The sequence below is a fragment of the Terrapene carolina genome, unplaced genomic scaffold (genome assembly GCF_002925995.2).
Source record: "Terrapene carolina triunguis isolate 2854851 unplaced genomic scaffold, T_m_triunguis-2.0 Scaffold789, whole genome shotgun sequence".
NCBI classification, from domain to species: Eukaryota; Metazoa; Chordata; order Testudines; family Emydidae; genus Terrapene; species Terrapene triunguis.
The window spans coordinates 4742743-4770423 of NW_020665140.1; the positions used below are offsets into that span (position 1 = coordinate 4742743).

At 40.4% G+C, this 27681-nt stretch overlaps 1 protein-coding gene across 2 annotated transcripts in view; it reads right to left on the reverse strand.

Moving 5' to 3' along the window:
- Positions 1-27681, reverse strand: part of CCSER1 (coiled-coil serine rich protein 1) — a 1059536-nt gene that overhangs the window by 513963 nt on the left and 517892 nt on the right. For both annotated transcript variants that reach the window (XM_024216934.3, XM_024216935.3), the window contains exon 7: positions 12954-13031. In XM_024216934.3, the coding sequence (XP_024072702.2) occupies positions 12954-13031 (78 nt within the window). The remainder of the gene's footprint in view (positions 1-12953; positions 13032-27681) is intronic.

Below are 27681 nucleotides of genomic sequence, written 5' to 3' on the forward strand. Positions count from 1 at the left end.
AACTCAAACTGCTGAATAGTATTATCCTGATGAAATGTATGTAGCAACACTCCATGCAAAATTATGAGATTTTGCTATATGATTGTTACTGAAATATGTTGAAATTCTGGGTAACACCTACAAAGAGACTTCTCAGAAACAAGACACACTAGCACACCAGCAAGGTGCTAAGAGGCCATTACCTGCTCAACTGTCCATTCATCAGCAGGGGGAAAGGTGTAAACAAGAAATTTACATTCTATCCCAGAGACAGTTCAAATCTCACAAGGGACTGTCTGTCTACACCCAGGGGAGGGAGGGAAGGAGGTAATCCTCAGAGAGAGAAGGAGAGTATAAAAATAATAGATTGTGATCTTCACATTATCCCCTTCTCATCTTTCTGCTCATGGCAGCAACAAATACCTGAAGAACATAGAACTGGGGGAGGGGTCCCCGGCTGAACAGGAAATGCAGCCTGTGAACTTTTGCAGCTTATGGTGAGACACACATTTTGCTTTTAAGTTCATTTACATATTAGCTTGCATTTTTCATCTCTTTTTTGGCTAACCAATTCTGACTTTTATGCCTTGTCACTTGTAATCACTTAAAATTTATCTGCAGTAAATAAACTTTTTTTTATTGTTTTATCCAATCAAGTGTGTTTAGACTGACGTGTTGGGGAACCTCTACTTGAGAACAGAAGGAGAGTTCATAATCAGTTCCCAGTCTTGGAATGACAGACTACCTATGAGTTTGCACTGTCCAGGAGAATCCTGAGCAGTGCAAGATGCAAATTTCCAGGGAACAAGGCTGAAACTAAGAATTTGTGGGTGTCGCCCTGTCTGTAGTTCATGAGTGGCTGGGAGAGCATTTATGTATTGAGCTGGGAGTGAATTTACATGCTGAAGGCTGCGTAAACAGACCAGGAGTGGCTGTTCTGGCAGTAAAGCAGTGTAAAAGGTACGCCAGGCTAGAGAGTTCAGGTGACACCGCTGTTCAACAGCGCAGATTGTACCCTGGGGAATGTCACAATATTAATAGTTTCACGTTAATATTCACTGGATATTTATGAAAAGTATCTTATTAGCCACTACAGAAATGGAGATGTCTATCCAAAGAGCATGTGGACTACTACAAGCTTCTCCATTCTGCCCTGCTATTTTGAAGCACAACTGTTCTGGAAGGACTTGCTCTGAAAGAATAGTTCAAACCTCCATGGCATTTCAGTCCCTTGCCTGACTGCTTAAGCTATCCCCAAAAGTGATAATTAAGGCATTTGATGGTATTGATTTCAGGTGAGAGAACCAGTGGTAACCAGTGCTCCAGTGGTAACTGGACTGAGAGCCATAGGCGACTACTTCTCCAGGTGCTGGTGGGTGCTCGACCCGCCCCCGCCCGAAAACCCCTGCCCCCCACCCCACCCGCGGAGGAGGCAGAGGTGGAGGTGAGCTGAGCTGGGGCGGGGAGCTTGGCTGCCGGTGGGTGCAGAGCACCCACCAATTTTTCTCCGTTGGTGCTCCAGCCCCGGAGCACGCACGGAGTCGGCGCCTATGCTGAGAGCAAGAACATCAAGAGCCACTGAACAGCCAGCAGGACAGATTTTCAGTACCTACTGATTAGGACTCAATCTGCACTACCTAACTTTGAGCCAAAAGGCTTTATCCCATTCCACTCCCCCTTCTCTTACTCCTAAGGTATACAGCAAACAGGAAGTTTGAAAAAATTGGATTTGTTCAGTCTGGAGAAGAGAAGACGGGATACAATAACAGTTTTCAAGTACATAAAAGACTGTTAGAAGGAGGAGTGAGAAAAACTGTTGTTCTTAACCTCTGAGGATAGGACAAGCAGCAAATGGCTTAAATTGCAGCAAAGGCAGTTTAGGTTGGATGTTAGGAAAAACTTCTTAACTGTCAGGATGGCTAAGCACTGGAATAAATTGGCTAGGGAGGTTGTGGAATCTCCATCATTGGGGATTTTAAGATCAGGTTGGACAAACACCTGTCAGGGATGGTCTAGATAATACTTAGTCTTGCCTCGAGTGCAGGGGACTTGGACTAGATGACCTCTCGAGGTCCCTTCCAGTTCTATGATTCTATAAAAATGGTATCCATGCAGTCCTGATCTACCCAATCCTTTCTACACGTTCTCCCAACCAAGGTTTGTTATTTAAGTACTCTTCTAGTGTAAATAAGCATTGTTCTGTATTTGTAATATAAACTACAGCAGCTTTCCCTGAAGTTCTAAGAGTGTTGAAAAATTAAACTATAAAAGATAGATGCAGTAAATTGAAGTAATGGACTTTACCATGAGGGACATCTGCCTCTTAAGAGAGGAAAATAAAATGAGGAGTTTCACAGAATCATTGAGCTGCATATGAATTTGGGAATAGAACCAGTGGGCAACCTGGTACTCACTTATGGGGGGGAGGAAGGAGACCCAAAATACCTTTGTTTCCATTATACCCCCAATTAATTCCTTCTGTAGCTTTTATATTTTAGTATAGTCTTTCAGTTCTCATATTCAGAATGCTAGAATCTGATGACGACAGTACAGGTAATAGTCTACAGTTCTGGCCTTCATCTGCCATAGCCCCATCTCAGGTAATTAAAGGAAGCCATTTCCATAACAGTTGATCAGATATGTCAGTTATGTAGATACTTCCATTGCTTTTTAAGCTTTCTAAATATTCTAAATATTGTGTATTTGCGTTGCTGGCCAAAACCTTATGGGGTCATATATTGAGCTGATGTAAATTGCTCAGCTGTGGTCTGTGGTATTTATTATGTGTTTTAAGATAGATGTAAGAGACCATAACTTGTTTTTCAAAAGGATAAATTGAAAAACGGTCAGATTTACAGTTCTAAAGACTTCAGTCCTCTGTGAACTTATAGATCTGATACAGCATGTGCAAAGACAGCTTCCCCGTACTGCCTCATAAATGCACCTTAGAGTGAATCTGAATTTCAGATCATTCAGATTTGGATTTAGAAAAGCATCCAAAATTCCATATAATTTTTGCATCAATCTGCTTTATAATTTGAGTTCCTCCATCCACAGTCCACTGAAATCAAGAGGAGTTTTTCCAATTATTTCAATAGATATTAGATCAGACCTACAGGCACACTCACTAGATATATTTGAAATTCAGATATTCCCAAACTTTAGGGAAAGTGAAATTTGGATAACAGAAAAACAGATAAAACAAACAATTAAGAAGCCTTTGTGAAATTTTATTGCAACAAAATTGTGCCTCCGCCTCCTCTTGTTCACCCCTAGACTTACTCCCTGTTTGAAGGTACCAAGCCTGAAGTAGTTACATCCTTGGTTTTTTTTCCAGTTTTGACTTGCGGATATGGTAGTCAATTAGTACCCATCGTGAGGATGTGTTTTGTGATGGGGGCATTAATCCACAGGAAAGTGAACTAGGATAACCCACTCATTTCATACAGGTCTCTCAAAAGTCACCAGATGTTGATTCTTTTCACTCAGTAATGAGCAGGACAACAATTGTATGAATAACTCAAAGTATAAAGGTTATTAATCCCATTACTTACTCCCTTAGCCAAAGTGTTACTGCTTGCTAAAATTTCACACTATTTTTAATACAACAATTCATAAGACACACACCATAATCATATCTCTCTATAAACACACCACCACCACCACCCTTTATAAAATAGCTCGTCAATGCTCTGTAAGATCCTGGTGGAATAACTTAACAGGGTGAGGCTCTGATCCTTTATGGTACCATTCAGTGTCTCCAAACAAACAGTAGTAAGAAGAAACAAACAAAAAACTCTCCTCACATCCCTGTTAATCTCCTGCCAAATTATGAGGCTTAAATCATCAGATTTGTCAAGATTCCTAAAGCTAACGCTCTTGGACTCTGACAGATTGCTAGTGGGAGCCAGTTTTAAAGATAGGAACCGTTAAACAAGAATGCTCTGCCACATGCCTTTGGATTTTAGTTTGGGGACAGAAAGCAATTGCGATCCCTCGACTAGTACTGTTATAAATTGCGGTCCATACTGCCAGGAAAGAGTTTATGTTGGAATTTTCAAATTATCATCAACTTGAATTGCTACTAGAAGCAAACAGGAAGGCATGGCAGAATTTGACGCATATATGGTGTGCTTACATCACTTCATAGGAAAATGTTTATGGTAACAATATGGTAGATTTATAGTATAACGATAACATTAAAGTAATAGGAAATTACATTTTTTCATTAAACTATAGTACTAAGTGTAAGTAACCATTTTCCTACAATACACATTTGAATTCAATAATAGTAAATATTATTTACTATGTACTGTAAAAATAAATGTCTATCGTTCTTATAGTATTAGTTATCATGTAAGTGCTGCAGGGTAGGGATGCTCTTTCCTTTGTGTTTGAATATTGGTTAACAAATGTTATTTTTAAAATTGAGTTGAGAACTGAATGATCTACACAGGAATCTCAAAAATAATCCATACTACAGCTGTGCGAGTTTGCCTGCATTTGTAGAAATCCAGAATATACTCAAATTTCTGGTTCATTAACCAGCCCACATGGCACTGGTTTCAACATCCATTTTTATATGCTTAGTATAGATTACCTGTGCACTAAATTAACAGAGAAACCCCACCAGTTAGATCAGCTAATAGGACTTATCTATTGGTTGCTGAAGTAAGTAAAAAGACTCCCACTGACTTCAGTGGGCTTTGTATCAGATGCACAAAGAATGACTGTATTGGGGAACACCTGTATTGTTCCTATAGACATGGCTGGTTTATTGTACTACATTTAAAAAAAAAAAAAAACAAACAAAAAAAAACACACACACAATATCACACACAGACTATAGCCCAAAGATCATAGCAACAGCTAGTAGAGTTGCCTCTCTACCTTTCCCAAAAATACTTGCAACAATCTCACTTGCTTATTTAATAATGTAAAAAAAGCAACAACTATAGAACTTTCAGTTAAGCCTTACAGGGCCTTATCTTTTACAAAAAAATAAGATACCGAAGAAAGGACTCGCACTGAGTCATCTCATGACATTTTGCGATGACATTTCGTAGGGTGAATGGCTTTTGTATGAAATACAGATGTTCTGACACTATCATATCTTGTGAATAAGCCCTTGAGATTCCCTCTTCTATGTGCTGCTATTCAGAGCAAATATGACATAACCTAAATAAACATCATTGAACAAGCTTTCCAGTCACCTATTATTTGCCTGGTGGTCAAAAGAACAGCTCTGATCTTGCTAATGAAGTAGTCCAGGAAAAGTTCAGTGTCTTTCTGGGCAGAGCTACAGTCAGGAACTTCATCCTTTGGGGGTTAAAACATCCTGGTGTTAGCTGGACACTTCCAATTCTTAGTGCAATACAGACAGTTACCTCTTTAGAACTATTCTACGCTATTGGGAGACATCCTTGGCCCAAATCAAGTCAATGGGATTTTGGTTATTGATTTAAATGGGGCCAATATTCCACCCCATGTCCTTTATAATAATCCTAAATAACTGATGGGGTAGTGGGTGTCCCAGAGGTTTTTTTGTTTGTTTGGATGATCATGTGCCTGTAACAGATTTACTCTACTCTGCACATCAGTCACTAGCCTGAAGAGGTTCCTCCTGCCTTCACCTTGAATCAGCCATAAACCTAATAAAAATACATTCTTTGAAAACTTAAGAGACAGAACCATTAGTTTGAATGACCAGGTCCTTCCAGGGAGCCTGAGGAAAAATATTTAATCTTTGGCTTTATGACGACAGGTTTTCAGGGGATTGTAATTCTACAGAATTAATGCCGTACTCAGCAGGAAGAAGCCTGCCCTTTCTGCTTATCATAACATGCATTGTCTGATAGCTCCTCTGCCTTCAGGAAGGGCTGCTGGATCTGGATGAGTAGATTTTTCCCTTAGTTTTTTAATTCTGTTTTCCACTTTCTTTTAGGAAGGCTCTGGAGAAGGAAACAAGAACTGGCCTTTTTCTAGATTTGACTAATGCCTATCCTCTAGGTGTGAGCAGGCTCATGAAATTATTGTAGTACAGTGGTGCTCTCCATTAAAAGGTGGACTATTTCAAGTGCTCTAAAATCCACACGCTGACTCAGATTACCTCAAAATTTGCTACACCCCATAGGAGTGCTGGGAGTGTTATTATGCCAAATGTAGAGTAACTTAAGTAAAGGATACAGGCTCCCCTCCCCCCCCCAAAAAAGGCAAAAAACACCCAACAGCATTTTGCAAAGTCATTTCGCTCTTCAAGTTTTATTTATTTTTGGAGGGGGAGGAGGGGGAAGAGGAGAACACACGCCTGGAGCTCATCCTATGGCTCTAATCCTTCTCAGCCTGACCTTGACTTCAGGATTTAGCTCAGTTAGTGCATGGCACACCCTACCCCTTTGAGGATGCAATACTGAAAAAAGTTAAGGTTAACATTTGTAACTCCGGGTCAGGGCATGTGCAGCAAAGACTAGGGCTCTGTTGAAGCAGGGGGGTTTCCAGGCATTTATCACAGTAATTGGATAGCTCAAGGTGACATGCTACGTTCATTTAACCTGAACCTAATAATTTGTGATTGACTGAAGCATCTTCCAGTAAGGCATCCAGGCCCAGATTTCTGAAGATATTTAGACATTGTTCTTCTCAGCATTGCAAGAACTAAATGACTTAGGAGCATAACGTTGTTTTCAACCGTGATTTAGGCACTTAGGAGTCCCTTTGAGATACTACAGTGATAAGCACAGTATCAAAACCGATACAGAAAAGAGTAGGCATCATACCATAAAGATCTGCAGGGCTGCTTTAGTGAACTGTATACAGTTTTGATTTTTCTCTGCCTTTCACAAGAAAGTCCCACTGTATCAATCAAGTAAGTTGAAGAGCTTCATCAAATTAAGGAAGCCAAACTAGCTGAAAAGATATTAATAGCATATGCACACAAAATCTATCTATAACGTGGTAAGATTTTTTGGCTCCCGAAGACAGCGTTATATCGGGGTAGAGGTGTACTTGTTTGTATCTGCTCAGATACTATGGGGTAAGGAGGTTTAGATATATAGATTAGAGTCACAGAACTCTTCAGACTTATTATAAGACAGGGGCCCTACCACAATCAGCTGACAACCTAACTCAGGCTATGACTACATACAAGTTTACCCTTGAGGTGCAGGAAGCTCAGTGGGCCAGACCACCACTGTGACTATTGACGAACATGCTTTTTGGAAGAGAAATAATTGTTCCATTTAAAATGATCTCATTCAAGAACGTGCAACCAAATGCTTAAAACATAGACTGGATACTTTTAATTAACAAAGTGTAAATGTGTTCTGTGTCATCAGGAATGGACTGTACTCTTAGTATAATACTGATTTGTGATTATCTCTATTAAATACATTAGAACAAGGGCTCATTCTTTAACTAGGTCCACAAAGCAATCAGTCACAACGCTATTTGTGCTATGTTATCCAGCACTCGTGATTACTCCTGTATTGACTGTTCAAAATAATTATGTTATAAAATATCAGCTTGGTTATTGGCCAGATGGAAAGTAAATCTCCGGATATAGATCTACATAAAAATGCCACTGGCTACCAAAGAATCACATGCTTTAGCACTTGCAAAGATTGTTAAATATAGCCAGTATCCAGGCTACAGCTCCCACAGAAACAGATTTGCAGAAAAAGAGCTAGAGGATGAATGGGAGAACTATTAGCAGAGTCCTACCCTCCCTTTCAGTAACACTGCCAAGGATTGCTCACTTTCATTACTTGTGCTGCTGCTGTCATTTCTCACTCTCAGAATTAGCATCAAGAGTACTAATTACAGAAGGCAGAACACAGTAGTCTGGGATAATAAATGCTGAAGGAAATTCTCAGCTCCGTCAAAGTAGGACAAAGAGGACACAGGGATTTGTGTCTTATATTTAATGTCCAATTAGTAAAATAGGTTTAAGATTAAGGCTGCATCTCAAATACAGTTCAACATTATTAACAACATTCATACTGTGATAGCAACTACAAACCAGTCAGACTGGGATCCCATTGTACCAGGTGCTGTACAAATATGTAAGTGACAGACCCAGCCTTCTTTTCTTAAAGGCTCTGTCATTATACTCCAGCTGTACTTGAAAAATAAAAAAGTGTGTTTATAAATGAGGGTAGTGTCCTGTGCATGGTTAAAGCCAATATTTTCCATTAAAAGTTTGGTGTTAATCTCTAAGATATTCCTGCCTGCAAATAGCCTTCCATTCTTAAAAACTTACACTAGTCGTCATTTCCTGACTTGTACCTTGTTTAGATAAAGTTTGAACCTCATGGTAGCCCCAGTGACTCCTCATCATGATTGGTTGTTGCACCACCACCCTATTTCGGACATGCTTAATAACGTTCATGCAGTATTTTTCCAGTTAAGAGACTCCCCAATCAGCATGGACGGAAAGATAACTCACAGAAAGTACCATGTGTAATTTCTTTCAATGGACCCCAAGTATCCTGTAGGTTTGCCATTAGAACATGGAAGGAGGGAAAGGGTCACAGGCAGAAAAAGCTGCCAGCTTGTCTCATCTCAGGAAAAAATATCAAGTTTACAAGAGCTAGTTCTCCACCCACATACACGTCTACCAGAAATCTAGGAAAAAGAATCTCTCTCTGGTGGGTGGTTTCATCAGTGATGAGTAATATTTGTTTACATGTCTGCCATGATCACACATTTGTGGCCACTCCAATTAATGGCCCTGAGCATCCTCAACTCCCAATTGCTAGTGGACCACAATGGCCATTTAGGAGGACTGAGTAAGGAGGGAAAATGATCATGTCCTGAAAATACCACCAATGATGCCTTGGAAGTTGATCTGAAGAGTTAATTTTTCTTGAACAATACCCCTCCCTCTCCCCCTTCCCCCCCACACCCCTTCCCTGGGTTGGTTTTCAAAATGCATGTACCCCCAAAAATTGAAAAACATTAGCTAGCTAGTTATTAAAGTAGTACTCGGTACACTAAAAATATTCTTTAACAGCTTGAAATTTGTATGGATGTAACTTGATGTAATGAAATCTTATTCACATTGGTTGCTATTTAATCAGTATAATGAAGGATGACCACTAGTTTTGAGGTTATATGACAGTTTCCATTTTAACCTCCTGTTTTCAAGTTGTTCCTAACTTTCGACAATTTTCAACATTCAAAAATATTTTTTTCAGGTTTAGGCCCTGATCCTACAAGACACTCCACATGGGGGATAGAGGACTAAGCTCTATCCAAAGGATATTAAAATAAATAAATAAATGGAGATAACCTATCTCTTAGAACTGGAAGGGACCTTGAAAGGTCATCAAGTCCAGCCCCCTGCCTTCACTAGCAGGACCAATTACTGATTCTTCCCCAGATCCCTAAGTGGCCCCCTCAAGGATTGAGCTCACAACCTGGGTTTAGCAGGCCAATGCTCAAACCACTGAGCTATCCCTCCCCCATCCCAGGGATATTCTTCTGACACACACCACACAAAAACACCTTAAGCAAAAAACATTCAGATGAAAATGAGAAAATGCAGAATTTTATTTTTCATTAAGAGGGAAAGTGAAACTTTTTAAAAAAATCTTCAACAGTAGAAATAGCTGAGGATAGAAAGTTGAGGAGAAATGCCTTTGAATGTTTAATTGAAAACTGGTTTTGATTTGAATGGGATAAGATCATTTGAAAACGGCACTGTCTGCAGGCATGTCTGAACAAGATTTTTATGTTAAGCTTCTAAAATGCATAGCTACAGAATGCTGCTCTGCATGTAAGTGTGAGCCTAACCTAGCTATGCGGGGAAAGCGTACTGAAGATGTGCACTGATTTGTTAGCCTTCTGGCTACTCTGCAAAGTTCCTCTTTCCTTCCAGGCAAAAGCTGACTCTTCCATTACAGTAATGAGATGAATGTCTTCAAATATATTATTTTTTATTTATTCATTTTTTATGAGGATTTTTCTTTTCTTTTCTTTTTTTAAGTGTGAATGGCCTGGAGGATGGTTTATTTTATTTCTTGTTTTTATTCCAAGGTTTGCATTCTAATTCTTGTGCAACACCTAGAACCACAGATAGATGCTGTATTCACTGAAATACCTCAATTGATTGCATCAAAGAAAAAAAAAAATGGGTCCAGCTGCTGCCTCTCTCACTGAATTGGGAGTTGCCTCTGAGTCTTTCCAAATCTGCTCTCGCATAATTTGGAGTTCACAGATGAACATGATCTGATATGTGGTAAATATAATGGCAAAGTGCTGCAGGATCCATTACAGGTGGTAGCTGGGCCATAAATTAATCTGGGATGTTATGAATGGGAAGGGAAATGGCATAGCAAGGATTATTCTGGGAACTTTATCTCCAATTTTCCTGTGATTAAAATCATAACCTTAATGTTGCAACAACAGTCTTAACACCAATTTGCATTTATATAGCACATAACCCAAAGGACTCTGCATTACAATTATAATTTTGCTTTAGTCTAGTTGGATAATAGGATCAGGATTATGGGATTTCTTTCTTTACAGAGGACTACAGATTTTCTCCCGTTGGAGAGAAATACAAGAAAGGACAGCTATAATTTCTAGGATAATCTCAGTATTGAAAGATCATGAGTAGTGATTTGGTTTAATTTCACAATCTAATGTAAAAGCTCAGTAGCATACAGAAGATCATTAACTATCCCAAAGACTTAGTGCTTGTAACTCTGTTGTTTAGTTCCACCTCTGTTCTCTTCATGGGAGCAGAGAGGTGGGAGGGATTATGATTGCACTGGCCAGAGTAATACATTGCCTGTCATCAAAAGCCAATATTACATGCTGACAGTATTTGGAAAGGGCTATAGCTTGTAAAACCGCTCACTCACATTACTGCTGGAACAATATTGCTTTCTCTTGGAGTGAGTCAGGAAGCAATAACAGAAAAACTGTTGCATTTTATATTACTTTATTTCTACTTAATGGCATTGGCTGTGAGATGTATTTGACTTTCTCTTGTGCCTGACCTCAAAATGTACATGAATTCCAGAACAAAGTAGTTATCCTGTTTTCAAAAGTGAATGGAAATGAAAGAAGGTGCCAGTGATAAATAGGTGCAGTCAAAATATGCTGATTTTATTGTGAGTATCTTGTACCATTTTCACAGCATATAGCGTAAAATGAAGTAACATTTAAGTCTAGTTATTAGAACAACACTGACTATTTGGCTCTTTTACACACCAGTCTTAGGTATTCAAACACCATCTTCTTTTTAAAGTTAACGCACTATACTATAATTGGCCTAAATCTTTTGGAGTCAGTGGAGCTCAGCTGATTCATATCAACTGAGGATCTAGTCCTAAATGACTAGATTAACTGTTTAGGGCTAGATTCTCACCCTTACTCATGCTGAGTAGTACCTTGCTCTGCGAGTAGTCTCATTGGATTTCAAGACTATTGGGATGGATTGACAAATTCAGTGGGTCTATAACAGAATCTGGCCCTTGATGAGGAGTTTAACATTTAATACACTGAATTTTGTTTCTGCAATGTGGGTCCGATTCTTGGTCCTGATGCTGTGCCCTCAGCTCCAACAGCACAAAGGGCGCTTAAAAACACCTTCAACAGGCAGCTGTGGATTCCCCTCAGATTAGAAGGATGTTAGTGGGAGGGGAGGGACAGTGCCAGCAGGCCACTCCCACTGGTGCAGAGTAGAGAAGCTGTTCAACTGCAATAATTTGGGACTGTTTTGGGTCTCAGAAACCAAGACAAGGTAAATGGCAAACTGACCCATCAGCTGCACCAAGCTTAGGATCTGCAGGGGTGTGTGCTACTGTCCCAGTTTCCATTAAATCCCTACTCCTTTGCTAAGAAAAAAGAGAGTGGATGCAAACACCGAATACAGTGTTTTAGTGCATTTTCTGCAAAAATATTTATACTATCAAGTATTTGGATTGTGAAGGCAGAGCAAATCTTAGAACCCATAGGCGAAGCAGTTCCATTTTCAGAACTCCAGCAAAAGCAACTATGTTTGCACCATTTTAGTCAACCATCAGCACTCTCTCTTGCTCCGTCTTCTCCTGGTGCCCTGAAGCCACTGTTCAAGTAACTCCTCAGTATACGTTCTTTAGTTTCATGCCCAAGCACAGTAAAGATCATTTGTGTTAAAGCTGTCATTCAGTCACCACTCTCTTCACGTGGCTGGGGGCAACCCAAAACCAATTGCATCAAGGAGTCAATGTGTTTGACTAAGCAAAAACACCTATCCATTCTCACTTATATGATGGAAAGGAACACTCTCTCTGTGACATGATAAAGGCTACTCAAGTACTGCTTTCCAAAGCACCTTTAGCTATAATCAGCTGGATTTAGCTACAGAACTGTAGCAGTTGACCCATGCTAGCCCCATTTCATCTGTCTCATTTCTACAGAGTTATTTGTTTTATTTCTTTACTACTTTTGGCCCAATAGTACATTTATGAAGTAATATTTTAAAGTTACTTTCTTTCATAATTAAAGTTCCTAAGCATATTTAGTATGATCTGAGATCAGATTTAAGTGTTTTGCAATGGATCAACTGTAAAACTGTTTTCTGGCCAGAGGATTTAATGGTGATGGATTAGTAAATTGATGTACAAAAGCATAAATTAAATTGAAACACAAATTAAGCAGAAATAAAAGGAAAATATCAGAGATATCACAAACATATCACAACCTTAGTAGACTGAAAAAATATTTTGTTTGTTTTTCAAAGATCGTTTAGACCTCTAACCTTGATCATCAGAAGAAAAATAATCCTCCTACAATCAAACCATTTTATTTTCACAATGTCTTCTCAAGTGCATGCTATGATGTTACCGGCTTGCTCAGAAGAATGCTGAGATATCAGCTAGTACCAATTTAATAAAAGGGAATTGCTATTAAGGGCACCTCGCAGAAAACACAACCTAATAAGCCAACAGTCATAAAATATTTATTCTACAATGAATTCACTTTACCTTGAAAGGCACTGGCTCTTCAGTAAGTGGGCTAACAGGAAGTGAAGTGGTACTACTGGCAGGACTCATATCTGCGCTCTGTAAGAAAAAAAACACATCAGTATTAACACTTTTAAGTTTGGGACATGAACATATTGTGTTTTGCAGTTTAGCTACTTGATGCTGCTTCAATTTTTCATCTAGAGAAGTAAAAGAAGAAACACCTCATATGTTAAATCTAACCATTACTAGCAAGCTATACTATATTCTCTAAAATGGGATAAGAATTTAAATACTTCACTTATGGATAAATTAAGCCCCCATGCACACATTTTGACTTAATGCCCAATAAAATGAATAAGCTATTAAGATATGCACACAGATATATGTGCATTTAGAGAAGAATATCAGGGAACTATTTGGAACAAATGCCCTGGCTGCATACAGAACAAACCAAGGTGGATAATCTGGATTGAATTATTTTTTTCTTAATTGCCAAGTCATCAAAATTAAAGAAAAAGTATATTAAGAATGTCAAGAAGGTTGGTATAAAGCACAGGAGTAACTAATAATAATGAAATATTGACTAGCTGTTAATATATTAATTAAGTTTAGAGGTGACGCTAACTTGAGGCATGCTGCTACAAGGAAAGGGTTGAACAAACACTCACAGGAAACTAACCTGGACAAAAAAATACAAGCAATATAAAGTATGCCTGGAGAAAAAAAACAACAAAAACAACAAAACAGAACACACAGGCATTCAAAGAGAAGGAAATATTAAAAAAAAAACACCTTTAAAAAGTAATGGACAGCAGAGTAGACACATTTGCGTGTGTAGCCAAAGTGGCATTTGCTTTCTGTGCAATTCTACTGCATTGCAGAACGATTTGTATTTATTTATTTTACTTATGCAATATGCCCACCATAGGGCCAATTCTGTAGTTGGTATGAATCTCTGTAGCTCCATTGATCTAGCTTATACTTTCTAGGTGAACAATACTATACAGACATATACCATAATCAATCTAAACTGACACAATGTCACTAATAGCAATAAAAACTCCTTGAGCAAAACCAAAAGACTTTCTGCTCACTCCCCCTCTAGAAGCTTAAGTAAATAAATACAATCGACTTTGCAAGATACCCTGAAAGTCACCAGAAACTAGCTCTTTCAGACCAGGCAAATTCAAATTGAGCGCCTTCTAATAAGTTTCTCCTGGCCCAAAACATACGAATATGAGGACTGCCAACCTGTGCGCTCCAAAATTATCTTAACTGCTGAAGGCACTATGTCTTCAATATAAATAAAGCCCAAACCATAAAGAACTTTACAACTCAACCCACCATTCTAATTTGCAGCTGGAAATGAACTGAAAGCCAGTGGAGCCTTTATAGAGCAGGCATGTGGTCTGCAGGAGAAACTTGAAAAAGCAGACTGATAGCTGCATTCTGCATGAGCTGCAGTTTCTGGGTAGTCTTTGAGTATAGTCTAATGTAGGGTCAAAAATAAATATATCCGAATGCCGGAGCTGCCTTGTCATGAACTTTTCCAATCATCTCAATAATTTTACACAGTTAGGAACTTTGGCCAGTATCTCTACTAATGTAAATTAAGTTTAATGGTGATACGGCAGTTCACAGCAACAGAGAATCAAGTAAGATAGTAAGTAACAAATGGCAGTTTCTTGAGCAATTACGGGGTTGGGGGGGGGGACATTGCTTTGAATGAGACCATCAACTTGCCTTCCTGAAGGGAAGCATATACAACCTAAAATGCCCAAACACCCCTTTCTTCCTTTGTGGCTGATAAATGTATATTTGTCAGAATCACTTATTGCAGCTTGAAGCTCTCAGTGCATATAAAGAACTTCTGTGAGAAATTATACCGGAGAGGACTTCATATTTGACATCTCCTGACCCACTTCTGTTTTCACAGAAACAGCCAACTGGCCTGAAACTAAATCAATTTATCTGTGAATTACCTAGACAACATTACACAATTGGGTTCCCTTTCTAGCTCTTATCACAAACTTCTGACGTTATTTGAGCAAGACTGTTTTGTTTGTGAATTATGATAAGCATTGTTTACTGTTAGTCAAGGTTGCTTTCACCAAGGAAGAATTAGGAAACACAGTTAAGGATTAAAAAGATTGTGAAGTTCAGCTCTCAATGTAGAAAATGCCTAAATGAAGGTGCCTATGCAACTTAATTTGGCCTGCTTATGTGTATGCCATTAGTTACATGACATCATTTCCCCTCTCTTTCCCCTCCCTCCCCCAACAGGAACCCCCATTCATTCAGTGCATGGGACAGATGTGCTCTGGTGATGAATTGGAGTTGAGTACCAAAGGAGTCTGTCTGTAGGACTCCTGACTTATCTGTTGAAGAAGTTGGAAGGTGTGCAGTGAACGAAGGAGTGAATTGCAGGAAGAGTTAACACCAATTTCTCACATGATGCTGAGCAAGTCACTTACACCAAACATTTCACAGATAGTCTCTTCTACACATAACTGAAGTCTGTATCATAATGTATACAAGTAAAGCAGCTGAGTTTAGGTTGTATGAGCAACATTCATTCTGCCATTTCCTAACTTCAGAGCATTTGACATTGCAACCTTTGAGTCATCTTCATGTGTCTATTTTTGTTAATGTTTTAACTGATTGATGAGAGCAACCTCTACTAATGTTTAATAAAGTTTTGTTTGTGAATTTCTTAATTTTAATACAAAGAAAATTGTTTGTGTGTGTGCTATTTTAATAATAAAGCACTTACACATTTGTTCGTCTTCAATGTATTTTGGATTATCGTGATCTCGGGATTTCATCGCAGTGTCATGTTGACCAATATATTGCAAGTAATTAAACTCACACAAAGCTTTAAATGCAACTTCAGTTTTACTACATCTCCTAAGTTATTAATATTATTACTACTAGTACAGTAAAAGAAAACTGAGTAGGGACTCATTGTGTCACTTCTTGGGGGTACCCAGGGTTGTGAGGCACCTGACCACCACCCGCCTTAAGTATAAGTAAGTCTTGTCTGTGTCCGCTAGGTGTGACCTCCCTGACTTCACCAGCTTCAGGCAACACAAGCTTCTTAGCATATGCAGGCTCTGTTATCCATCTGCAGGATACTAGAGGCACACTCCAACCCCCAAAGCCCTTTTGAATATCCCCATGGAGTGTTCAGTCCCTGGTACGCTGGACACAGAGAATTCATATATCCATTTCCCCCTAAGAAACAGTATCCCCCGCTTACTAGTTCCATCTTAGATGATCTCTCTGTTTAACCCACAGCACTTGCATATGTTTATAGTGAAAGCAAGTTAAAGTTTATTTAACCAACTATAGAGATTTGAAAAGTAGCAAGTTCAATTATGGAAAATAAATGATGACATGTAAAACCAAATCCTAACACACATTCTAGAGCTTAGACTCAATTAACAAGATACTATCCTACCTAATTAAGTTTAGATCACCAAAGTATTTGTAGTGTTTTCCAATCTGGCTTGCTGTGACCCTGCTTTCAAAAAACAAAACACGCTAGCAGTTTGTCTCCTCGGTGAAAGATTCAGGATCTACCTCAGTAACCCCAGATATACCCCCCCATTGTCTTTACTCAAGTAGACACCCCCATCCCTGGTATTTTGGTTTTGTTCCTGCAGTTTTTCCTCTCTCTTTCATGTGATTCTGCAATCTTTTCATTAGCACCAGGCTCAGTAACGCAAATAGATCTCCATTGTGAAGTGTACAATACACAATATACACATGACTACACAGAGAAAGATAAGTATCTCTCCCTTTGTACCTGACAGGAGCATGTTTATTACCTTCTGGTGATCTGCTTTAAACTCACACACCTTAGAGAAATAGTTTTCAGTGCAGATACATAATTCTTTAAACATTAGCCGTACATACATTTTGCAATGACTGGTGGACCAGTGGGCTATTGGCTCCTGGTAGAGACCTCACATGCCACCCTGAATTCATAAAATAGAACACCAAATAATTAAGGGTTAATTTGAATAAGCTGGGCTTCTGGAGACAGGGTCCTATGTTAGCAGCAGGCTTTCAGTTTTTGCTCATCAGAATGGGAGGGAAGGAAAGAGTCAACACATCAAGACTGAAGGAAGTAAGTGGATGAAAACCTTGAATTTGGGTACCTTTGATACAGAAGTGCATTGCAACTAAGATTGTTAGGAATGCTTGTTGATAAGTGATGACACAGTACGGGTTACTGTGATTTGAGTGTTTTGTAAAAGTTAGTTTTAAAAAAAAGACTTGAAATTTGACCTATGTCTCAGAGATGTAGCCTTTGCCATCCCCATGGAAATCCACCCAAATTTAACCAAGTTATAAGTCTTTGAAAAGTCACATTTGCATATGCTCGGTATAGACTTCTTAGAATGTAGCAGCTAAAGTCTCCTAAGATTCCATTTTCACTTAGCATATTCAAGCCCTTCACATATCCTAGCGTTGAACAGACTGGATACGGACAATCCCACAGTATAAATGAGCACTCTCACTCCAGCACAGGGCTAACGAGGTGAAGCCAAACTTTCCCTCTAATGGCTACTTCCAGGTGCTCAGTGCTGACATGAGCCTGGGCCCCAGACCATAGAACAGGGAGCCCATCTCTCCATGATCCTCCTGCCCACACCCACACATTGTGGATAGAGGAAGCTGCCTGATTTGAAGGCAGAGGAAAAAGACAGGACATGATCACATAATTAAAAATGGTTTCATAATGCATATGAACAGGAAAGTCAAATTAATGTTCACAGGCAACCTTAATTTTGGCATTTCCTAATTGTTGTGTTTGACGTTGCTTATAACAGAGTGTTGTTTTTTTGGTCTATATACAAATAAAAATTCTACCAAAATACTTTGTCAAGAGCTCTTAACAAAGGATACCTGCCATATATTGCTTTTGTACGTGTTGTCATGTATCTTAAGATACACAACTCCTGGCAGCACATTGCATTTACTGCATAAGTATGCAGCAGTTTCCAAAGCCTGTATGAACTCCAGTAAGGTCTCTTTTGATTGTATGTGTCATGTAGCGTTGAAATTCAAAAGTATATGTTGCCTCAAACTACTCTCTAATCAGATCAAAGTGATATCCCTATTAGGTTTGTTGTCATCCTCCCAGTCCTCCATGTTTTTCCTACATAATTCTGCTATTTACAATAGTTTAAACTATTTCCTCCAACATTCTGACAGTCAAAATATTTCAGCTTGGAGTAATGCAGAGCCTTGGTATGTGGCAAAATAAATCAGAGAGGGAAAAAAAGTCTTGAAAAGGCACATTCAATTCTGATAATATATGTTCAATGGTTTAAAAGTAATTTACCAGACCAGCAATATATAGGGGCATACTGTAAAGGCTGCATTTCTTTAAAACATTAGTCAGTCTAACCAAGGTTGGAAAATGTGTCAACACCTGTTCTATAAATGAAAACAGATTTACCTGACTTCATAAACTGGGATTGCTATAGATACAGAATCCTGCCTTTAATCTGATCTTCTGTAAGAAGAGAGTAATGTACCAGACTTGGTTAATTGTACCATAAAATACATGCAATGTCTCCTGGATCATCCACCAAAAGAAGGCAATTTATTTTGTTACAACTGCTTCTCCAGAAGAGTAAAAAGTGCTATGATAGTGGGCAGACACTGACTTCTCTTGAGATCAGTATCAAAATTTATTGATCCAAGAAGTTAATACTGACAGAGAAAATCTTCAGTTGATATTAGAGCCAGAGAACAAATAAATCTTGATAATAACCGAAGAAAGGAGAAGACAGTCTGTGTACTTTATAGTTTTTACAAAGGGGGAGTGGAGGAGTGTTGAACTTATTTTCAGAACGATAGTTTTAGTTGTATTATAATATAGGTTATACTGTTCAAAACCATTTTATAGTCTAGATGTTGAATCTAATCAGCATCTGATAGGAAAAAGTTGCAGAACAACAAAAAAGCCTTTTGAAAATCTGAGGGTTAACTTCGGACAGAAGTATTTCAAATCAACTGTGGCCAATATAAAAATTTCAAAAGAGAAGATGGCATAATTTCAGTATGGTTGTAATAAACACATGAACAAGCTGTTCAGAATCTTTCTAGCACTAACCCAGCCTTATGATTGCTCTTTAAGATAGATATTTTTAATCACAACTCACGGTTTGTCATGTAGCCTATGTATCATACTAGCATTTCTAGCAGGGTACTAGTCCACATGTTACCTTTTCCCAGGCTGATCCCTGCTCTATTGTGCTGATCAGGAATTGATCTCCCTGATGCTTTCACAGGTCTCTCCACCCACTCATCAATAGCCAACAGGTCCACCCGACCCACCACCTCAGTTCCTCCAGCAAACAAGATTGTCTAGCCTTTTCCCCAGGTTCCTCCTGATTGGAATGGGGAAGAGAACTGACCCCAGCCTGTTCCTCTGAAACTCTGTTCTGGAGTGAGAGGAGATCCCATGGCTGCTCCTGTGTGTCACTTTGAAGAAGCCAGAGAGGTTAGCTGTTCTTCCAGCCTTTCACCAGGTCAGTTACTGAAAACCTCCTACCCCAAGTCAGTCCCTACTTGAGGAAGGAGTGGCTCTGAGTCTCCACAGAACTCACAAAGTCCGCTGTAACAGGGAAGTGTCTTGGGGGATGTGACCAAGTGGTAGGAGCCAGAACTGACCCAGCACCCTGGTCACTAAAGTACTAGCTATTACACACTTGGAGTGGACTTAAATTTAGAGATTGGTGCTCAATGGCTTAATTAGGCAGGGGTTGATAAGAGCAATCTACCCATCAGCTGATAACACAGTTCAAGGAGAGGAAGGAAGTGCAAGGGAGAGGCTGGCAGAGCCCCGGGGTTTCTTTCCCTCTCCAGAGAAGGGGCTCAGGGGGAAGTTTATGTCCACTTGTATATAGCTGCACAAAGCTGTACTGATGAATCGGTAGAGGGGACCTAATGAACAACACACTGATGCTTATAAACCTGAAACGCATCCAGACTATTTGTGGTGGTCTAAAGGGCAGAGAAGGCAGATGGTTGTTGGGGCTCTGTTGGATACTCAGGAAGGGGGAGTGGAATTTTAAGTGGGCATCAGGAGTGCAGAGATATGGAGAAGGAAACAGAACTTATCAGGTGAAAGAGGGAAGCATTGGACGGACGGTAGGAAATTCCACAGAGATCAGGAGGTTGTAAGAAGTGAACCAGGGCTCTGCTATTTGAGGATTGGGAGCACAACAACAATTCCACTTTTTCTCATTTGAGCATGGTCATATCCCGAATTGCCTATATTTTAAAAAAAAAAGTTGCTATGGTCAGCATGTACTCTAACACCACATAAAATTTCTGGAATGCCAGTGTTATCTTTATAGTGTCAACTTCAAATTCTTCTTGAAGGTTGAATAACATTTTAATTCTCTTATTCTCAGATAAACTTAGAATGAGTGTTGCATAAAGGGAATAAATCCTCACAGGCAATGTCAGATAAGTTTGAATGAAGAATAAAAACATCACTTCATTCTCCCTCACCACCATCTGTCTGATTAATTCTCCCCAAAACCTCCTTTACTAGGCAAAGACAAAGAATTTAGTGTCTCCTTTAAATGTGTACATGTTTGTTTATTACCACTGTCACAGTTCCTGGGAAACTACATCTGTATTCCCTCTCCACAGTCCCTCGAGGGCATCCAGTCAGGCTGCTGACCCATCTGCCACTCTTGGGTGGAGACCCACAGCTCTCTCCCTCCTGACCAGGGTTTTTCCTGGCTGCACAGTTCCCTGCCTACATTGTGATATTTCTAGTAAACCAAACTGCCTCAACGGGCCAGTATCTGCGCTTTGCTTTCGCTTCAAAGACTATAAATAGCATAATGGCCCACAGTTATAAGTTACCACACAGCTCTTTATAAGCAAGCACATGTATTCTTAAGATGAAAGCATTACAGAGAAAACAAAAACCAAAACCAAACAAACAAACCTTACGTGGCATACTATAGAGGTCATCTATCAGTCTTATGGAGCCTTAATAGGACAAGTCCTTCCAATCCTTTCCCATGAAGGATTGCTCCCCACCCCTGCCACGGACAAGGGGTCCTGTAAGTTTGCTGGATCAGAAAGAATGTCCTGAGGCTATTTATCCAAAAAGCCTCTTTGTCTGTTGGTATTTGAAGAATCCAGACTGCACTAGTATGCGTCAGCCTGTACAGGAGATGGTACCTTTCTGTGGTGGTTATCACCTGGCTGATTTCCCTTGATCAACACCCACTGCTTCTAGTTCCTGGAAGAGATGTGGTAACTCTCCTCTATGCAGCAGAACATGGTCATGCATAAACCATTTGTTTAAAACAATGGACCCTAAAGGTACTTCAACTTAATATGAAAAGTTTGCCAAGGATATGCAGGAAACTGCCATGTGTCGTGACCACATCCGAGTTTAACCCAAAAGGGCTCATTCATTTTATAATCCCATCTATTTCATTTGTTTCTAATTATTAAGTATATTTTAAACAATTGGTCAGTCATATACTATTAGAACCTGATCCTGGGAACACTCGAGTAATCCCACTTTACAATAATTTAGATAATACAAAAAAGAGGATAAGCTTTCGTGGGCTACAGCCCACTTCACGAAAGCTTATGGTCTAATAAATTTGTTAGTCTCTAAGGTGCCACAAGTACTCCTGTTCCTTTTGCGGATACAGACTAACACGGCTGCTACTCTGAAACAAAAAAGAGGACAGAGGCTCAGAACTTGAAGGAGTAGGTGGCTGAATCCCACCGAAATTCAAGGCCTAGGCGCCTCTGAAAATCCTATCCACAATACTTAGCATTTCCATTGATTGTTTTTAACATTATTTGGGGAGCCAAACCACCAAAATGTAAGATAAAAGAAAGGGTCAAGCAAACCTACTGCTGTCAGTAATTTTTTTGCCCACCTATCGTCATAGCAGTGTCTATTAGGGAAATGGTCCAAAGACCCATTGAAGTCAACAGAGACTTTAATTGCTTTGGATTAGGCCTTCCATGAAGTGGGGGGGAGAGCCTATTTTGTGCGGAAAGAAATACAATAGTACACTAATGGTATATAACAGAAGAGCCACAGAGAGTCCAGGAAGACAGAGGAGGCCCTGCCATAGAGGCATTTGTAGAAAAGAGGGGGTTTGTTTGTTTTGCCACACAGGTGTCAGTCAGGGAAGTTCCCAGTGATTTAATTATCTGAGAACTCCTAGTCAATTGCCCCAAATCTATCCCTCCCCATTTGGGGCACAGGCCAAGCTCTGGTGGTAACTAACAGCTATACTGAGCTGTGAAACTTCAACAGTGCACATGTTCTAGAAAACAGCTCATTTAAAACAAATTATTATAACCACTTCTCAGTTACCTAGCATTTCTGTTAATTATCTTGTAGATAAGAAGAGTTCCCTGGCCCTTGGGCTCAGCAACAGGGACAAACACCATTTACTGCCTTGCCAGGTTGGAATTTTAGTTTCACTGGGGGGAGGGAAGGGGATGAACAGCATTTCCTTCACTCGTTACACTTTGTCATGGCTTGGATTTTCATTTCTCATCTTTCTTTTGTTTTAAACATACTGGAAACCTTGAAAAGCAAGCTGAGAGTTTGCCTGTGTAGATCTCTCATGGCAGCTGGAATCTAATTGAAGACTCCAGTTGTGCATTCATTAATTTGTAAGGGAAAATTTCAACTTCCTTTCAAGAAGCAAATAGACAGTCAGCTAGTTGATTTAAATAATATCTGATGATTTTCAAAGCCTGCAAAAATTTTGTTGTCCAAGTGACTTAATTTTCTCATGCTTAATAAAATAATGATGATTGTAATACCATCCACCTTTGATCATCAGTAGCTTAAAGTGCTTTTAAAAAAAGGTCAGTATCATTATCTCCATTTTACCGGCAGGGAAACTGAGGCACGGGGCGATGTGACTTATCCAATGTCATTCAGCAGGTCAGTGGCAGAGCCACCAATAGAACCTTAGCTCCTGAGTCCCAGGCCAATACTCAATCCAATAGGCCACACTGTTTCCTCTAAGTGGTGTTCTATCTCAAGATAATCTTATGGCTAAAGATAATCTTTGATCCTTCATGGACCAGAATATCCTGCCCTGACTTTGATGGTATACGCTCCCTAATGATTCTGTTTTCTGTTTGGTTACAAATTTGAGTGCTGTTTTCATGCAAGATTCAATTATGTTTTTCGGACTCTGGTTTTAGGGGACATCTTAGCTGTCCAAAGCATGCATTAGCAAACACCTTCTCATGACAACATACAATTAAACATCGAAAGCAACTATATTCATTGATGCCCCATGCTACAAGAATTGCCTCTCATTGACACAGAGAGTGTCTACACATACTCAAAGAGCAGCACTGTATCTGCCAACAAGCAGCTTTCAGATCTCCAAATCTTGCATGAGCACCCATTCAATGTCCTGCCGCTTCATATAAAGTCCTCAGGACAAGCGGGGGGGGGGGGGGGTAATCAGGCAATGGAACTGAAAGACAGATTTTAAACTGATGAAAGTCACCCCGGCACAGACAGCTTTAACAAGCTGTGGAGATCATGGTCATAATACAAGACCTCTGCTGGATCCAAAAAGGATTACACATTTATATGAATAATAAATATATCCACACAATGATATTAGATATAATAAAAATACACAAAGGATGTAAACTCTTATTCCTCTGGGTATAAGGCAATACCTAACTTGCTGGCATTAGGAAGAAACTTTTCCTAAGGACACATTGTTCTTTAAATGCATCTGCCTTTGAAGCATCTGTTGCTGGCCACTGTTGGAGACAGGATACTAGGGCTTGATCTAGGAAGCTGATCAGTTTCTAGTCTAACAACATTAAGGAAGAAATACCAGGCTTAAAGAATTTCACTGATGCTTTGAGAAAAAATGTATGACTACCTGTCATGGATCCACAGGCTTGGTGTTGTGCCTCCAGCTTTAGAAAAGTCTCTTGGAGACCCCTTCGACATGCCAGACCCTCCACAGGTCTCTGTTCCGTCAGGGTAGGCCACGCAGCCTTACTGCCTCCTAATACTGAACCTCTGGTGTTTCAAGCACTCCTACTTCACACCATTAGCTCTGTTCAGCAAGTCCAACTGAGAGAGACACTCCTGGAAGAAACTTGTACACTCTTCAGGAACTAATGCACGTCACCCAGTACACTTGCAGCAACACTCAGGCAGCCTTTTTAGAACAGTAGAGTTTATTAGTCAACTGGAACATAGCATTCAAAGTTCTTAGGTTAGCATAGAGACATAAAAGGTTAAAGCATCATCCATTCTCGTCAACCCAGAGCAATTCAACAGCCAAGCTGAAGTGAACTCCATTTTCAGGCCCTGTTTCCCCCTCTGACTTGCTTCCTTAGGGCATGGCTACACTTGCAGATGTAGAGCGCTAGGAGTTTGACAGCTTCAAGCACACTGGCGTGGCCACATTTGCAGCACTTGCAGTGGTGCATTATGGGCAGCTATTCCAGCATGCAAGTGACTGCAACGTGCTTTTCAAATGGGGGGGGGGAGGGGAGCTGGAGTGTGACAGAGAGAGTGTGTTGTGTGTATGGGGGGGGAGAGAGTATGGGTTTTTGGGGTGCTGAGAGTGTCAGCATGCTGTCTTGTAAGTTCAGACCCGCCTCTCCTCCCCCCACTTCTCTCTCACTCACTCAAAGCAAACAGTAAATGTTTGCTTTTTCTCAGAGCTGATAAGCAGCCCGCTTCTCTGAAACGGAGCTTTGAAAGGGCATTTCCGCATTCCTGCAGCAGATTTCACAACAATGACAAGAGTGGCCACTTGACGTAAGGGGATTATGGGACGTTTCCAGAGGCTAATCACAGCGCAGTAACGCAACACCTCGTTCACACTGGCGCCGCGGCGCTCCAGCAGGGGGTGCAGCAAACGTTATTCCACTCACCGAGGTGGAGTACCAGCAGTGCTGTAGCCGCAGAGTCACAGCCCTCTACGTGCCTTGCCAGTGTGGACAGGGAGTGAGCTAGGGCACCCGGGGCTGCTTTATTGCGCTGTAACTCGCAAGCGTAGCGAAGGCCCTAGTCTAGGGTTACCATACGTCCGGATTTTGCCGGACATGTCCGGCTTTTTGGGACTCAAATCCCCGTCCGGGGGGAAATCCCCAAAAGCCGGACATGTCTGGCAAAATCCAGCACCGCTGGTGCTGGGCAGCCGGGGGGCCGGGCCGCCAGCGGCGCTGGGCGGCCAGGGGTGTGCCGGACCGCCGGGGGCCGGCGGTGCTGGGCGGCCGGGGGGTGCGCCGGGCCGGGGGCCGGGGCTGCTTCCTCCCCCCAGCCCCCCAGCTTACCTGCTTCCTGCGAATCAAATGTTCGTGGGAAGTAGGGGAGGGGGTGGAGACTTTGGGGGAGGGGGCGGAGTTGGGGTGGGGGCATGGGCGGGGCTGGGGGCGGGGCCGGGGCCCCGTGGAGTGTCCTCCTTTAGGAGGCTCCAAATATGGTAACCCTACCCTAGTCAGTTCCCATGATGTGAGAGAGCTCAAGCTTCTTCCAGAGTCGGACACTTCCTAGTCCTTTGTTCTCAACCTGGGCTCTCTGCTTAGCCTCCCTGATGAGAGGTGGGAAATCCTTCGCTCCTCCCCAGGTCGTTGATTGCTTGGTGTCAGTGTCCTGATGACTGCACTTTCCATTGTCTTCTGGATTTTCCAGCAATATGGGTTGGCCATGGCCAGTCCTTTTTAATGGCCCATTCAGTCAGCTAGGCAACATACACACCTATGGCTCTTAAGATTAAATTTCTGCTCAAGTCTAGTTTTCTCCTACTGCTTAGTCATGCAAAGCACAGGGCAAACTGGAACATACATAGGATTAAAAAAAATAAAAAAATCCCACTTCATCACAACATCCAATAGCTTTTCAGTGTCTATGGAATGCCTTTCATTTAACTTTTGTAAGGAGAACAGACAGCATTCTTTGAAAGGGCATCATATTATATTTAGAACAAAAATCAATTCACACTGTCTGTTCTCGTATATTTCATTTTCTTTAATTCATGCATTTGCTAACTTACCAAGATATACCACCAAAAAAGCCCACACCCCACTGTTCTTAATGCACAGCATTGCATACATACCTAAGGCTAAGATTTTGGGCTGGATGTATTTTGTCTTCTATATCCCTTGTGGGGTGGGGGTAGCAGCTCACCAGTTCTATCCAGATATAAATCTCATTTTTAAGTCTTAATTTAAAATCACAACACATTCAACTTGTGTGTTGGTGGGCAGACAACTGCGGTATTTTCAACAGTTTTGATCTCTTATTACTTAAACTGTGGAAGTAGGAATACTGCAGCATTTTTAGCTGGACACAGAAACTGCATTAGTAACATTGTTCCTTACATTGTCTGGCTGTTCTTTGTTTTTCCGTTCCTCTGTAGATATCAAGAGCAATATTGCTAGATTATAACACTAGAAAGAGGTTTTGATTTGAGGTTATGTTTTTATCTCAACAGCTCTCAGAAAAGATTTCATTTCCTTGGATTGTGATGTATTTCACTGAGGCTTTAACAAGCCATTTTACACTTCTTAAATGTTGTGACTGCAATTATCTCACTACTTCATCAGCTCTCAAAAGGGCTTTTACAATTTCAATATGGAACCACTTCTGACAGGTCATTTAAACCTCTTTAGATGCAGAGAATCCATTCTCAAGACTCCCTTGTATTCCCTAATCAGATCCCAGTGAAAGAAAGCATGTTGACATCTGTATCTCCAACTACCAAGCACAAAGAACAAAACTATTCCTTAATGTAAGAAAAACTCAGTGGAAATTAGGGTTACCACCTGGCTGGTATTTGACCAGCCTGGCCGTTTTGTTTTTTTAAATGGATTTGTCAGAAAAATAATTTAATCTGCTGGGATTTTTTTTTTTTTTGTACATGGGTCTAAAGATTTGAATGATCACAATACACCAGGATATCTAATGTGAAAAGTTTCAGTGTCCAGCTAAAAATGCTGCAGTGTTCCTGCTTCCGCAGTTTAAGTGATAAGAGATCAAAACTGTTGAAAATACCGCAGTTGTCTGCCCACCAACACACAAGTGCACCGTGCACGTGTAAGAAAGGGTTTGAGTCATGCAAGAAGGAGTAGACATGCAATATTATCAATCTTATTTATATTTGTTATCTCTCTAGACACTAAGTGGTTGTTGAAGGGGAAAGCTTTGTGGCGTTGCCTTGTGGTGGGAATTGGGTGCTTGCCTTATGGGGGGAGGGGGTGCTGGCATTTCAAAGTTAGGATGACATTTAGTTACCATCATACTAAATATGTTTTCCATGGTTGCACCACATTCTCCTACAACATACTGCATAAATGCAAGATAAAATTCAACCGATAATTCCTTATTTACTACACGCTGTTCTTTAGCAGAAAGGTATTTTAAGTCTTTGCACAAATTCAACCCATTCCTTAATCAGACTATGTTTCAGCTCCTGCCTTTAGAGTCTTCTTACAAAAGTTGAAACTAGAATGTTCCACACATTAAAATAGCATAATGGGTATAGGAGGGATTGCTGTAGTTAAGAATGTATGGGCTGTTTCTAGTAATTTTTGAAGTTTTCTAGGCTTAGCTTCCACCTTAAGTTTAAGGTTGTCAAGTTTAAGGAAAGATGAAGACCTTTTTGAATGGGAGGAGGGTAGGGAACAGGGCCGGCTCCAGGCACCAGGCAACCAAGCACATGCTTGGGGC